This window comes from Trachurus trachurus (genome assembly GCF_905171665.1).
Source record: "Trachurus trachurus genome assembly, chromosome: 9".
NCBI lineage: Eukaryota > Metazoa > Chordata > Actinopteri > Carangiformes > Carangidae > Trachurus > Trachurus trachurus.
Genome location: NC_139895.1, coordinates 117,735 through 131,952, shown reverse-complemented (window position 1 = coordinate 131,952; position 14,218 = coordinate 117,735). Strand labels below are relative to the sequence as shown.

The 14,218-nt window shown below is 43.8% G+C and overlaps 1 protein-coding gene across 1 annotated transcript in view; it reads right to left on the bottom strand.

Moving 5' to 3' along the window:
* Positions 1-12,650, bottom strand: part of ntng2a (netrin g2a) — a gene marked incomplete at both ends in the record, with an annotated part of 64,020 nt that extends 51,370 nt beyond the window's left edge. The window contains 7 exons of the mRNA XM_083979786.1: positions 608-780; positions 1,422-1,660; positions 3,681-3,826; positions 7,145-7,403; positions 12,154-12,324; positions 12,425-12,493; positions 12,618-12,650. Coding sequence (XP_083835912.1) covers positions 608-780; positions 1,422-1,660; positions 3,681-3,826; positions 7,145-7,403; positions 12,154-12,324; positions 12,425-12,493; positions 12,618-12,650 — 1,090 coding nt within the window. The remainder of the gene's footprint in view (positions 1-607; positions 781-1,421; positions 1,661-3,680; positions 3,827-7,144; positions 7,404-12,153; positions 12,325-12,424; positions 12,494-12,617) is intronic.
* Between the last annotated feature and the right edge of the window lie 1,568 nt (positions 12,651-14,218).

Genomic DNA, 14,218 nt, shown 5'->3' with positions numbered 1-14,218 from the left:
AACCAGTCTGCCATCCAGTACTCCCATTAAGCTGGTCTGCCCTCCCTTCCCATGAACCAGTCTGCCATCCAGTCCTCCCATTAAGCTGGTCTGCCCTCTCTTCCCATGAACCAGTCTGCCATCCAGTCCTCCCATTAAGCTGGTCTGCCCTCCCTTCCCATGAACCAGTCTGCCATCCAGTCCTCCCATTAAGCTGGTCTGTCCTCTCTTCCTATGAACCAGTCTGCCATCCAGTCCTCCCATTAAGCTGGTCTGCCCTCTCTTCCCATGAACCAGTCTGCCATCCAGTCCTCCCATTAAGCTGGTCTGCCAGGACATTCACATTCACTGTGCCCCCTCCAATTTTTGGGTTCCTGAATACAGCTATAATGATAGAGATGAGAACAGGGGTGGAAGAAGAAAGCGTGGCCTGAAAAAGGCGCATGGTGAAGCAGAGGAAGCAACCTAACCCTTAGAAACGCTGGTCCAGGGCAAAAATTTAGAGGGCCCCAAAATCAAATTTTGCTTAGGGCCCCATGGAGGCTTGGGCCGGCTCTGTGTGTGTGTGTGTGTGTGTGTGTGTGTGTGTGTGTGTGTGTGTGTGTGTGTGTGTGTGTGCGTGACGTACAGGTGTTGGCAGTGCCTCGGGGCAGAGGCAGGTATGACCCGGGTCTCCAGCTGCGGGGATCGAACCCGCGATCGCAGCGCTCGCAATCCTGACCCACGGTGGCGTGGTCGCAGACACACTGCAGCGTCGCATCTTGTAACACACACTGAGACGCATGCAAGTTACACTTACACCTGAAAACACACACACACACACACACACACACAATGTTTATTGACATTTGATGTAGAGATGCAGCGTGTACGTTAACATACAACAGCAATGGTTTACAGACAAAATTAGGCAATTTTTTTAAAAATGTAAATACATGCTGTAATGCCACCATCAGGACTATTGTCTTGTTTTTCTAGTTGACAACATCTGGCATTTTGATATGACATCATCATCATTACCCTCACTGGGACTTGAACCCACAAGCTCTGGCACCAACAACCAGCTGCTAACTCACTGAGCTAATTGTCTGGAAGTGAGTCCTGCACCTCTGTATCTCCCTAATGCTCTTTCTCAAGTGTTGATTCTGCCGTATTGATATGGCTAAACTGTAAACTCTCTCAGAACTTTCCATGTAAGCTCCATTAAAGTAATGTTATTCTTGTGTTTTTTTCTACCTTTATATTTTATTTTATTTTATTTATTTACTTTGTTTTATTTGTGCCTCTTTTTCTATATGTCATTCAGTCTATGTGATTACTTGCCCCTGCTGTCATGTATGTTCTCTGTTCTGTGTCTGTTTAAAAATGAATAAAATATTGGATCAAAAAAATAAAAAAAAAAACTGAATAAAACTTCCTTGCCTTTTCTTGCCTTGCCTTACCTGGCGGGGACGTGGATGTTGGAGATGGCGTAGAAGTACTTGAGCAGGTTTTCTCTCTGGACGTATGTTCCTCCGAGCGCCGGGCGCAGCAGCCTCAGCCGCAGGTTGGTGAAGGTGAAGAACTCCCTCAGCCCCTTCATGGTCTCCATCCGCGTGTACAGAGCATCCATGTTGATCAGCTTCGGCCCCGCGAACACCGCGAACCGAGCGCGCACCTCGAACGCCACGTTCTTCTCCTCCTGTGGGTCACACGGCCACCGTCACTTCACCTGAATTTGTTTCCACGGCAACCTCAACCTCAACCTACAGCCTTAGATGGCTCAGAGTTGAGGAGCGAATCCTAGGAGGTAGATTGTATGTCTTGCTCTTCATTCATCATGATGCACAGTATTTCTATTGTATCGATATGTTTACATTTTCAATTGTGATGCAGATGTGTTGCGACACTCAATGTAATTATAACATTGGTTTCTGTTCTAATGTGCCTAACCTCCTCATAAAAATATTAACAAAAAAAAAAAAAAAAGAGTTGAGGAGCGTGTGACTCAAATTAAACTATATATGGTCCATAGGGTTTTAAATAATGCTGCCCCGGACTATTTGAAGAGTTATTTTACTAAAGTCAGTGATGTTCACAGCCGTGCCACCAGGGGGAGCTCCTTAAACCTGGTCCCGATCAGATTTAAGAGAAACATGGGGCAAAATACTTTTAAATACACAGCATGCGTGGCATGGAAGGGACTGCCTTCATCCATGAAAAGCATGAGTTCACTTATCTCCTTTAAAACTGGCTGAGAGCAACTTTTTAGCTTGAGATCAAAGATGGTCGTTGTTCCTTTTTTTGGTAGCTATGTATTTGTATATTTCTAATATTGTTAAGTTTGTAATTGTAACTGTATTTTGAAATACGTCCCCCCACCCCAGTTGCTCTGTGTGGAGGCACACCCACTGGAAAAAGGAGGTTTTTATACGCACATCATGCTGTAGGCTATTGAGGTGCAGGGCAATAAAAAGTAACGTAGAAAAAGAGAGGGTTGCCCGCACACTCTTACAGGAGGTCACAGTGATTTATTCAGCACAAACGTTTTCGACCATGTGTGGTCTTCATCAGGTGCCAACAGAACAAAGGAACACTCACGCCCATATATAGGTTCACAGGTGTATGGGCGTGAGGTCCAATTAGGTGAGGAGGGGCGAGCCTGAAGGCAAGGGGCACATCCTTAAGCTTACAATATTGAATAATACACTTTTTAAATAGTTTTTAAATATAGAAAATCTTTTAAATATAGAAAACATCATACACTTATCATTAAACAAATGGGCCCAGAAAAACACAAATATAATCAGTGGGAACCCATTTGTGGGAACCCACACATTCCCCTCATGGACACACACGGACACACACACTCACTCACTAAGGGACCACAATGGAAATAAGCTGTCGGCTTTTTTGTGTTTTTTATCCCTTTGGCAGCAGTTGTGTCGACGTATGTTTTCGTTTTCAAACATTTTGTCTTTATTTATTTATTTAAAAGGATCCCCATTAGCTGATGCCAATGGCACAAGCTAGTCTTCCTGGGGTCCGAAGTACCATACATCGAAAAGAGATGTAAAAAACATATCACATTTTCAATATCATATATATATATAATACATCGTGTTTGCAGTAATACAAACAACAGCACATTGGTGCTGTGAAAACATTTTACGCCTTACATTTGATTGCATTTAAACAAGTTGGTAGTCGTCTTAATATCAGTCATTCATTTAACAGGAACAGAACAGACGTGACGAAACAGGGATAAGATATTAAACTTGCCGGACTGGATTATTGCTCAGCTGTTAAACAGTGCATTCTTAGATGGTGTTTAAATGAGGACTTGCTGTTAGATTGTCGTATATGGAGGGGGCAGTTATTATGGAGGGGGCAGTTATTCCACAGCTTGATGGCATGAAAGATAAGTGTCCTTTTCAAAGCGTTGGATTTGGGGCATGGTAATGTTATTTGACCATAATCTACTGATCTAGTTAATGACTCTGAATTTGACTACATCTGATAATGTGATTATGTAAAAACTCTGGTTTGGTGGAATAGACAGTATAGCTGAAGAATGTAACTGTACTTAAGACAAGCCTTTTTTCTACTTTTAACCATGAGAGTTTATGATGCATACTTTCTGTGTTTGTTCTTATAAAGAAAGATGTCAAATCAAATCAAACCAAGCGGCCGTGTGATTGGCCGGCCGGTCCGTCACCCACCTTGGCTCCGACCCAGCGCGAGTACTGCTCCGTGCAGATGACCCGGGTCAGGTTGGTCGGCGCCAAGTCCAGGACACGTTTGGGCGCCATCCCAAATGCGTCGAGGCAGTCGTCAGCGTAGAACTGGTACGGCTGCCACGACACACCTGTAACGATCAATACAGCTGATCAATCATCAATACAGCTGATCATCCATCAATACAGCTGATCAAGCATCAATACAGCTGATCACTGATCAATACTTACTGATCAACCATCAATATAGCTGATCAACCATCAATACAGCTGATCAACCGTCAATACAGCTGATCAACCATCAATACAGCTGATCAGGAGCTACTGCAGCGTCATTGGTCTGTTGGCTGCCTTCTGATTAGATTGATTAACTTTCGGCATGAGGACTAATGAGCCAATCAGAGGCAGAGCAGGGCGGGTCATGCAGACCTCAGGTGCCAGTTATTGGAAATGCGAACGAGAAAGGCAGAATAAACATCTTTCGAGTGTTGTGAGATTTCATATGAAGCTGTCAACCAGCCCAAACTGTGGCCTGTGCTCCTTGAATACACCAGGAACATTTAAACACATGGTATGGGACTGCCCAGAGGTCTATGGCTTTTGGAGGAAGGTAACAGTGACTTTGTCTAATATGATTGATAAACCTGTACCTCTGGAGCCGACTATCCTCTTGCTCAATGATGACTCACAGTTGGGGCTGAATGAGAAACAATGCAAAATTTGGCTGGCTGGTTTGACGGCTGCCAAAAAGCTAATAGTACAACGTTGGCTACCTCCTCACAACCTACATGCTAGGAAATGGCTGGAATACTTTCAGGATGTGGTCATGTTAGAACTTTCTACAGCACGGGTGAACAAAGCTAAAAGCTCTACACTGGACTCATGGAAGAGAGCTGCTTCGGCTGTAACGGACCTGCTCAGGTCTGATTAAAGTACCCAGTACCAGTAAGACACCAGACCGAGAGGGGAGGGAGGAGGGAAGGGTTTGCCGCCGGGGGGAGGGAGGGTTTTGTTAAAATGTTTGTACTGTTGATAATATTTGACCTTGATATATGAAAATGATGCCAATAAAAACAGTTGTTCATAAAAAATAAAAAAAAACATCTTTCGAGTGAGTGGCACGTATGGAGAGAATCTACTTTCATGGAAGACATCATTCTGACTGCATTTCATTGTGGGCGGCGGTGGCTCAGGTGGTAGAGCGGGTCGTCCAATGATCAGAGGGTTGGTGGTTCGAATCCCGCTCTGTCCCGGTTGCTGCCGTAGTGTCCTTGGGCAAGACACCTTACCCACCTTGCTCCTGATGGGTCGTGGTTCGGTATAGTAAAGCGCTATATAAATACAGACCATTTACCATTTAAACTACTGGCAATATGACTGCACATTTAGAGAAGAGATTTTGTCGCCAATAGTTAAACTGTGCAAACAGAATGATTTGTGTGTTTTATTTAAGATGAAATATGAACAAGGATCAGGGCATCAACCCTCTATATGGTTGTTTAGGGCCACAGCCGTTAGGTGGGGGGCCACATGATCAGAAAGGTACCGGGGTTCATTCAAGTCATTTTAACACTCTGAGGTTGGCGTGCTAGCACGTTTACGTGACGGTCTTCATATGATTTTGGTGAAAATAGAACGGCAGAATGACAACATTTGTGCTCAAAAAGCTATTTTACAAAATTTCATTTTAGACTTGTTTTCTACACGTATCTATTACTGTATTCATATCCTATTTCAAGCACCAAAACAGTTCATTCTCAAGACTGAAGGAGTGTTTTCACAAGGGATTTGAAATTTTTCAAAAAGCAGACCTCAAACTTCCAGCATTTGACCTAAATGATTTCTTTCTACAGTGTTCTAGGACAAACTGGCCTCAGTGTGCTTACAGCGGGAGTTTAGACATAAAACACTAGAGTATTGTTACATCTGCAAGTATCTTAAAAAGATACATTTAAGAATCTGTAAAATTGGATAGTATGGAGAGTATACCCACTATACCAGAGGTCTTCAACAGGGGGTCCGCGACCTCTAGGGGGTCCGCGGAGGTACTGCAGGGGGGTCGCGAAAGTTTTGTTTGAGGGAAAAAAAATATGGAAAAAGATATGGAAGTTATGAAAAAAAAGATCCATTGTGAATATAGGGGTGTTCCCCTGCATTTTAACATCAGATTTTTACATACAAGTATTTTGTTTTCCTATAATATAGGTGTCAGGTGAGCCTTTGTATTTTATCCGATACAAACACGGCGCACCGTCTCTCTCTCACGCTCACTCCCCCCCACCCCCTCTATAATCAGCCAGATCGCGGGCGCGCGCACACACACACACACACACACACCGCTGTCAGTGGTGCTGTGACACTTGGCCCCTGAACCGTCGGCTACACAACACACAATGGGACTTTAGTTTTCATTCTCCATACACACTCGTTAATTCACAGCACACACTCATACGGCGGTGAGATTAACGCGCGCCGCCACGTCTGCTCATAGCGCAGCAACAATGAAGCAGCGTCAGGCCGTCACTGAAACGCTCCGTGGAACCGAGACATGACACGGCGCGCCCGGTGTAAATGTTCCCAGAATCAGCTCCGGTGACCGCGGCGCTGACGACTGGGGGTGAGTTGCAAGCGTCATATGTCTTGGTAGAGCACGGCCGCTGCAGCGACCCTCCGACAGTCCCATCGCTGCGTGTCAATCCCCCCTCTCACTTTCTCTCCGCGCCCCCGTCTCTCTCCAGCTGCCCTTTCAAAATAAATGCAGAAAAGGCCAGAGAAAAAAACAAAGTAGGGGAAACACTGCTTTGTTTTCTCTGTCTTTTTATGGTTTAGTAATTCTTTAATTGGTGTAGTAGCAGCGTTCAGTTACCACGAGCGTAGTTGTGACCTGTTGTGATCATAGATGGCATGGCATATATTTTTTATATAAGTCCCTTTGAAATATAGGAGTCCCATGACCAGCCAAACTCCTATAAAAAAGCGTGATTTATAGTCCAGAATATGATACTTACCAGGGACGTTGCTAGGAATTTTGGGCCCCCTGAAAGTATACTAAAGTGGGCCCCTGCCCCCTGACTTTTCCCCTTTTTTTTCATAGACTACGTATCTATTATCATTTCTTATTTAGCCTACTTTGTTTTGATGCTAATGCAGCATTACTATGAGTATCAGTCAGGGTCTTACGCAGAATAATTCAGTCATACAAAGATTAGACTACTGGGGTTTTTATGGGCCCTACTGGGCGCTGGGCCCCTAGAGTTATCATCACCTTTCTCCTCTATACAACGGCCCTGTATGGCACTACAGGACTAGTTAAATATAAAACACAGTTTTATACAATATATATAAGTAGGGGTTCCCCGCTCCATCTCTCCATCAGCTTGGGGGTCCTTGGCCTGGAAAACGTTGAAGACCCCTGCACTATACCATCGGGGAAGCTGATTGGCTCTCACCTTTGTCCATGGACTTCTCCAGCACCATGCTGGTTGGCCGGCCGTACTCGAAGGTGATGATGATGTCATCGACCACCTCCAGACTCTTGTTCCAGGACAGCGTGATGTTGGCCAATAGCGGCTCAGGAAACCGCGACCAGGTGACCGTCTGCCAGTAGGTGACCAGGCCGCCGCGCTCACGGTCGCCCATCAGCTGCGGCGGGTGAGACAGGTCCGGACTCGACGCGTCGCACTCGTCGCTGCACAGGTACGGGTTCTCCTGAGGACACAACCACCGTTAAAGGTTGAATACGTAGAATTACCAGAACAACAACAGAGGTAGGTAAAACGGGCCGTTGCTAGGGACTCCGCTCTGATCAGAGGACAGCAGAGGAGGAGAACTCTGCAGGATATTTACCTTCTGTTTTATTTTTACCGTCAATAACAGCATAATAAATTACTTGTAGCTTGTTACAGGGAGAGTGGAGGCTCTGCAACATACGTGTTTATGACAGATAAGACTACACTAATACACCCATCCTAACATGTATATGATAATCCATTGATCCACCCATTGATTATTAAAAAGGCTTGGTTGGAAACAAACGCATCCGACCGGGAGGAGGCAGGAAAACAGCGGAGAACTGAGCCACATGTCGGCTACAGGCAGGTACGAATGTAAACACAACGTGACAAAAAGTCATTGTTGAACCCGTCAAAAAATTTTAAAAATATTAATTCAGACTAAAAAAAAATGTTTTATGGAAAAGCAATACTTTCATTCTGTACCCCTCAAAACGCCCCATGGATGTATTATTTATTTAAAAATATAGCTTTTAATAAAGATTCTACATATTCAACCTTTAACTAACACATAGAGCCTAAGTCATCACACACTGAATAAACATTTCAATATAAAGATTTTCAATTTGAAATGTATATACATGCTATAACACCAACATCAGCACTATTATAGTTTTGGAATATTAAAAACTGGCCTAATAACATGTGCACGGACTATTCTGGGATGTTGGAAGGAACCCCAAGCTTAGGAGATTAAATTGTGAAAATGATATGATAAAAGAAAAATGGGATAGTTTTGGTAGACAGATGTGTTAATTTACCTGCCATTGCCTATTTATTACCTGCCTGTCTTATTTTTAGTTAATTTACTTTCAGATTTTTCATGTTATTTATTTATTTGATTTAATTTTTTCTAATTTTATTACTATTTTTGACCTCCACTTTGTCTGTTGTATTTGATGTTCGTTGTGTCTGTTGCAATAATGAAAAAATAATAAAAACTTTGAATTATAAGAAAAAACATCAGCACTATTGTCTTGTGTTTCTAGTTGAGAACATCTGGCATTTTGATATGACATCATCATTACTGTTTAGCTTCACAAGAGAAAATGTGATGTTTAAAATACCACTCTTACATTGACTGCAGTTGTTCCCATGAGAGCAGAATTCAAAATGTTCTATCGATATTTACCAAACTTCATCAACCACGACTCCAAAATATTGTCAATTTAAAGTTTTTAAATTTAAACGCTTATTGTATATATTATACAATGAATACATTATATTTGTCCAATACATGGCAATGAGACGTTTTGAATGGATTTCCCTAACCCTAACCCACTTCATTGATTTCATTGATGAAGACCTAAAATTCATATTTCAACAATTTTTAATATTACAAAAGACCAATTTAAACAAGCATTTTTAATATGGAAATGTTGGCCTATTGAAAAGTATGTCCATCTATATGCACCAAATAGCTGGTTGGGGCTTTTTGACTTTTCCATGCAGTTCTAGTGTTATTGTAGTAGTAGTAGTTTATTTGTCCCCGTAGGGAAATTGAGTTGCAGCTGATCACACTCTTTACATTTCATCTAAAAAAAACAAAAACAACACAGATAAAAACAGCACAGTACAACTTTAACACAATAGATTAACACTCATCATTAACACTCATCATCAGTGAGTCAGTTTTATGTTCATCTCAGCCTGAACCTGGTCAGACCAGCTGAGCAGCTATGAGCTGACCAACACTAACACTGACTATCCATTATTATTATTAAGGGATGTAATGGCCTGGGGCACAAAAGAAAATGTTGCTCTGTTTTTAATAAACAGAGGGGGGCGATATCGTCGCCCGGATGGAAGAGGGGTAAATGAGTGGGCAAGGGGCCGGTGCCTTTGGTCACCTATAATATTCCTTGCCTTTTTCTCTGTCCTATCTCTGTAGATGCCTTCCATACATGGCAGAGTGATGCGCAGCAATTTACTAGATATGGTTATAATTTCTCTAACCCTCTTTTTCTGTGCCTCTGTGGCATTGCCAAACCAGCAGGTAATACAAAAAGAAAGGATGTAGGACTCTAACCAGAAGCCAGAATATCACTTCGTCTGCCGGACCCCCCACCCCCGTCCCATACGGCAAAACAAAAAGAAATCTCACTCCAAGCTAAGTTCAAAACTTGAGAGCCGTGTGTGTGTGTGTGTGTGTGTGTGATGGATTAACACTGAGGTTAATCTGATCAGAGGTTTTATCTTTTACCTTCAGCTGCTGCTGCCAACTGTCGACCACTGACCAGGATTTAACTAGCAACTAGTAACACTCTGGTCTCTATGGTAACCGGACCACAACAACCAATCAGGAGGCGGGGGGGGGGGGGGGGGGGGGGGGGGGGGGCAAACTGGAACTAGAATACAACAAACACATGTTCAGACTGACTCTGTGTCTCTGTGTCAGTTTTAGTTTTGTGTTTCATCGATCAATTATTAACATTTGGTTTTTACATTCATCTATAATGAAGACTCAGTTTCCCAGAGGATCAATTAGAGCAAACCCCAACCTGGGGGGGGGGGGTCAGGGGATCACTGAGGGGGCAGCACATGACTGACAGGACTAATGTGTCTGCTCCTCAGTGCATTATGGGATGGCTGTTCACAGGAATGAATCTCAGATCAGATTGAGCCACATTCACACAAACAGGTTTCATACAGTTCTCAGGTCAGACTTTATTCCTCCTGTTGCTCCCTGATGGACTTCACTGACTTCTCTCTCAAAGCTCTGAGCTTATTATGGGCTGCTTTTTTTTTTTTTTTTTTTTACTTTTATACCATTGCTTCAGGCACCTTCATCAGGTTTAGTTCAAGTCTCTGTCAAACACAACCACACACACCAACACACACACACAGAGTCTGAGTTTGTTTGGTCCAGTTAAAGTAGAACAGCTGGTCAGATAGCGACTGTATGGAAACACATCAACCATAATACCTATCCCATAATACTAAATACATGATAATATAACTAAATGAAAACAGGCCAAAGGAAAAAGGGAAAGAAAGATAAAGTTCTCAAAATGATAACATGAAAGATTAACTCTTAAGTCTGAAAAGTGACTTTACATGTTTCTTAAATGCTTTTTTACTGGGAGTAGTCCTAATATTTAAATGAAGAGAGTTCCATAATGAAATGCCTCTATATACAACAGTGTTTTCATTGAACTAGTTGTTGGTGGTGGTAATGGAAGTAGACGTTGAGTTGAAGCTCTGGGACTGTAGTGGTGAACATCAGCTTTATAACCAATCTGATTAGAAAGAGCTGTAGGATACTTGCTGTGAATAAATAACAATAAACTGCTGGATAACCTATGAATAACCTTCAGCCGTCCAAGACAAGAATACATCCGGTCAACACTCCATCTATAAGAACAATCTAGAGTGAGTGTAGCTGCCCTATGTACAACAACTAACCCCCCTCTAGACTTTTATTTTCTGTTTTGAACTCTGCCTTTAACTAGATGCAGCCTCATATTGGAATTGAAAGGCTTTCCTCTCCTTTTATGATTCTATCCACCACTTTATTTTCCCATGATCCATTGCGTCACACCACAACGGAAGTGGGTTTTAGTAGCATTCTAGCGAGCGGCTAACTGGTAGCGTTAGCCACCGGTGTAGGTACCAAAAATGTTTGTTCAACAATTAGTTTTATAGACTTCATAAACATCAGAGTAGTCACCACGGTGATGTAGTGACGTGAAAATGTGACATGAAGCTAAAACCTCGTCCGTATTGTTCTCATTAAAATGAGGTGATGATTATAAATAAAGTCGTCACGGCCGATGTCTATCAACCAGTCTATGCTATCAACAATACAGTAGCTAACGGTGGAATGGAGCGTCATGGCCACACCCAGCGGCATTCTCCGTTAAGTGGTGGATTGATGATCTCAGACTTTTTGACTGCAGCAGGTTTTTGTGAATGGACTCATGTCCTCTGTCATACTTTCAAACACAAAACCAAAGGGGAAAAAAACAAAGGAAACGATCATAGACTTGAGTAAATCTAGTGTCGACCCCAAACCGAGCTCTAGTCATGGTGAACAGGTGAAAACGTACACACATCTGGGGACCGTGTTCGATTCCAAACTGGATCGTATGTAGCTTCTATCAAACTTGTATTGAGACATCTGTCGTTGTCTTTGATGCTGGTTTGGTGGACGTTGTGCGCTCTGCTGTGATGTCACTGGTCGTAGTTGTTGTTGTTGTTGATGTGATGATGATGTAACTGTGTGTTGTTTATATCTTGTTGTGTTGTGTTTCAGTCGCCATGGACGCGTTGAGGTGTCGACTGTACAAGTGAATTTTCCTTTTGAGACGAGTAGAGGGTTAGGCTGGTAGGGATCTGAATCTGAATCTGAATCTGAATCTGAATCTGAATCTGAATCTGAATCTGAATCTGGTTTAAAGGTGAAGTTGAAGTTGAGTTCATCAACTGTCTTGTCTTTATGTGTGTAGAGTTGTGTAGTTGTGTAGTAGTAGTGTAGTAGTAGTGTAGTAGTTGTGTAGTAGTACTAACCAGAGTACAGAACCTCTCTGGGGGGTTTCCACAGGTGATCCCTGGGGGGTCGACCCTGATCTGCATGGTTTCCTTCATGTTGTGTAGTTGTGTAGTAGTAGTTGTGTAGTAGTAGTGTAGTTGTGTAGTAGTAGTAGTAGTAGTAGTGTAGTACTAACCAGGGTACAGAACCTCTCTGGGGGGTTTCCACAGGTGATCCCTGGGGGGTCGACCCTGATCTGCATGGTTTCCTTCATGTTGACCGGTGGAGGTTCACAGGCGTAGAACTCCCATCCCGGTCCGGCCTCGGAGCCGCGCAGCGAGCGGCAGCGGCCCAGCGGATCGCCGGTCTGAGTCCGGACCACAGGAGAGACCATGAGGACCAGGAGGAGGAGGAGGGGGGGGGACATGGTGGACATCCCCTCGGGTTCAGGTGGTTGTCATGGTTACCGTCCATCCATCCATCAGGTCGTCACCATGACGACCGTGAAGTCTCCTCCAGTCCAGTGGAACAGAGTCCTGAAGAACAACACAACACAACACAACAACACAACAACAACACAACACAACACAACAACACAACACACCACAACACAACACAACACAACACAACACAACAACACAACAACACCATCAGGGTTACACATTCAGGGATCTGAACACACCAGAACCTCATGGTCCGATCCGATCAAAACGTTCAGACGAGGACGTTCAGACCCCGTCCTGACATACAGCGATGCGACAGCGATGCGACAGCGACACGAACAACGACGACAACCCTGAAATTATCACTCGCTCTGTCTCTGTCTGGACGACATGTCGCGGCGGTGTCCCGCCCCTAAACACTTCTGATTGGTTGATAAGTCCACGCTGCTTCCTGTTGACGAGCTAGTTATCAGAGAGAGGAGAATATGAGAGGAAACAACACTCAGAGATGTGAGAAACAGCAACCAGGAAATGCCAGGAATCTCAACATAGCGCCGCAAGTTTGTGTAGCTACGTCCCTCGATAATTTGACTGGTTTGGATTCTGAACCAATAGAATATACTTGCAACAAAATCGTCACGCTGCAAATCAGGACACCCTCGCGCAAGTTTTCGTCGCCGTTTCACTGGCTCGCTGCATGTCAGGACGCGGTGTAAGACGAGGAGGTTCAGACGAGGACATTGAGACGAGGACGTTGAGACGAGGACCCTTTCCACCACATGGACACCCAGCTTAACACAACTAAACACCCAGTTTAACACAACCATGCAAATCATTACTGGAACAATACGCTCAACACCACTCCTCTGGCTCCCCGTTCTATCAAACATTGCACCCCCACACATCCAGCCAGTAGCATCCACTCAAAAGATGCTTCAGAAGGTTGAAAACTCCCCCCACCTACCAGTCCATGAAGACATCTTTAACCCACCCACTGCTCGACTCCCATCCAGACGTCCTGTCTGGAAGAACCCTCCACCAGCCGACTGCACCCCCCAATCAGCCTGGAAGTCTGTCCAAGGAGTTCCCTAATAAACACCTGGGCCCAGTTCCAATCCGCCCCCTAAAGACTCGAGCCCTGAACCCTCACTGACTGAAGTGACGTCAGCTGTAAGTGACAGAGTGTGAGAGTGTGTGAGGGTCCAGATGCTGTAAACATGACTGGAACAGCACTTACCCACTCTCACCACACGTTACCTTGACAACAAAACGTTGTTGACTCTGGTCTTGGGCCGATAATTTACCGTACTTTCAACGCGCACAAGGTGTGTGAGGGAGGCGGACTCAAAACAAAATGTTCCTGGATCAGATCTGATCAAATCATCATCAATAATCACAAACTGCACGTTAATACTGACAGGAAACTTCTTCTTTTCTTTTTATTTATTTCTTTTTTTGTTGTTGCTCCCGTCCATTAACAATAAAGAGACCGGCGGAGCTCTCTCTGACTACTTGTGTTAATTTACTTTTTTTTTTTTTTTTTTAACACTTGCGTTCCGACGGCATCCCATGTGTGTTGCTGAGACTCTTTTCACGTCATGCTGGTTGTGGTATTGTATTGTCCTTTGTTTATTTATGTATTTATTCACCATGGCTAGGTGCAACTGCAAACTGAATTGCCCATTGGGATCAATAAAGTTTTCTCTCTCTCTCTCTGTGTTTGACTTCACAACGCTATGAACTGTGGGTAATTCCTCTACCCAAAGTCAGCATCGGTGCTGACTTACGGTAAGGGGGGGGGGGCAGTAAGGGCTCATT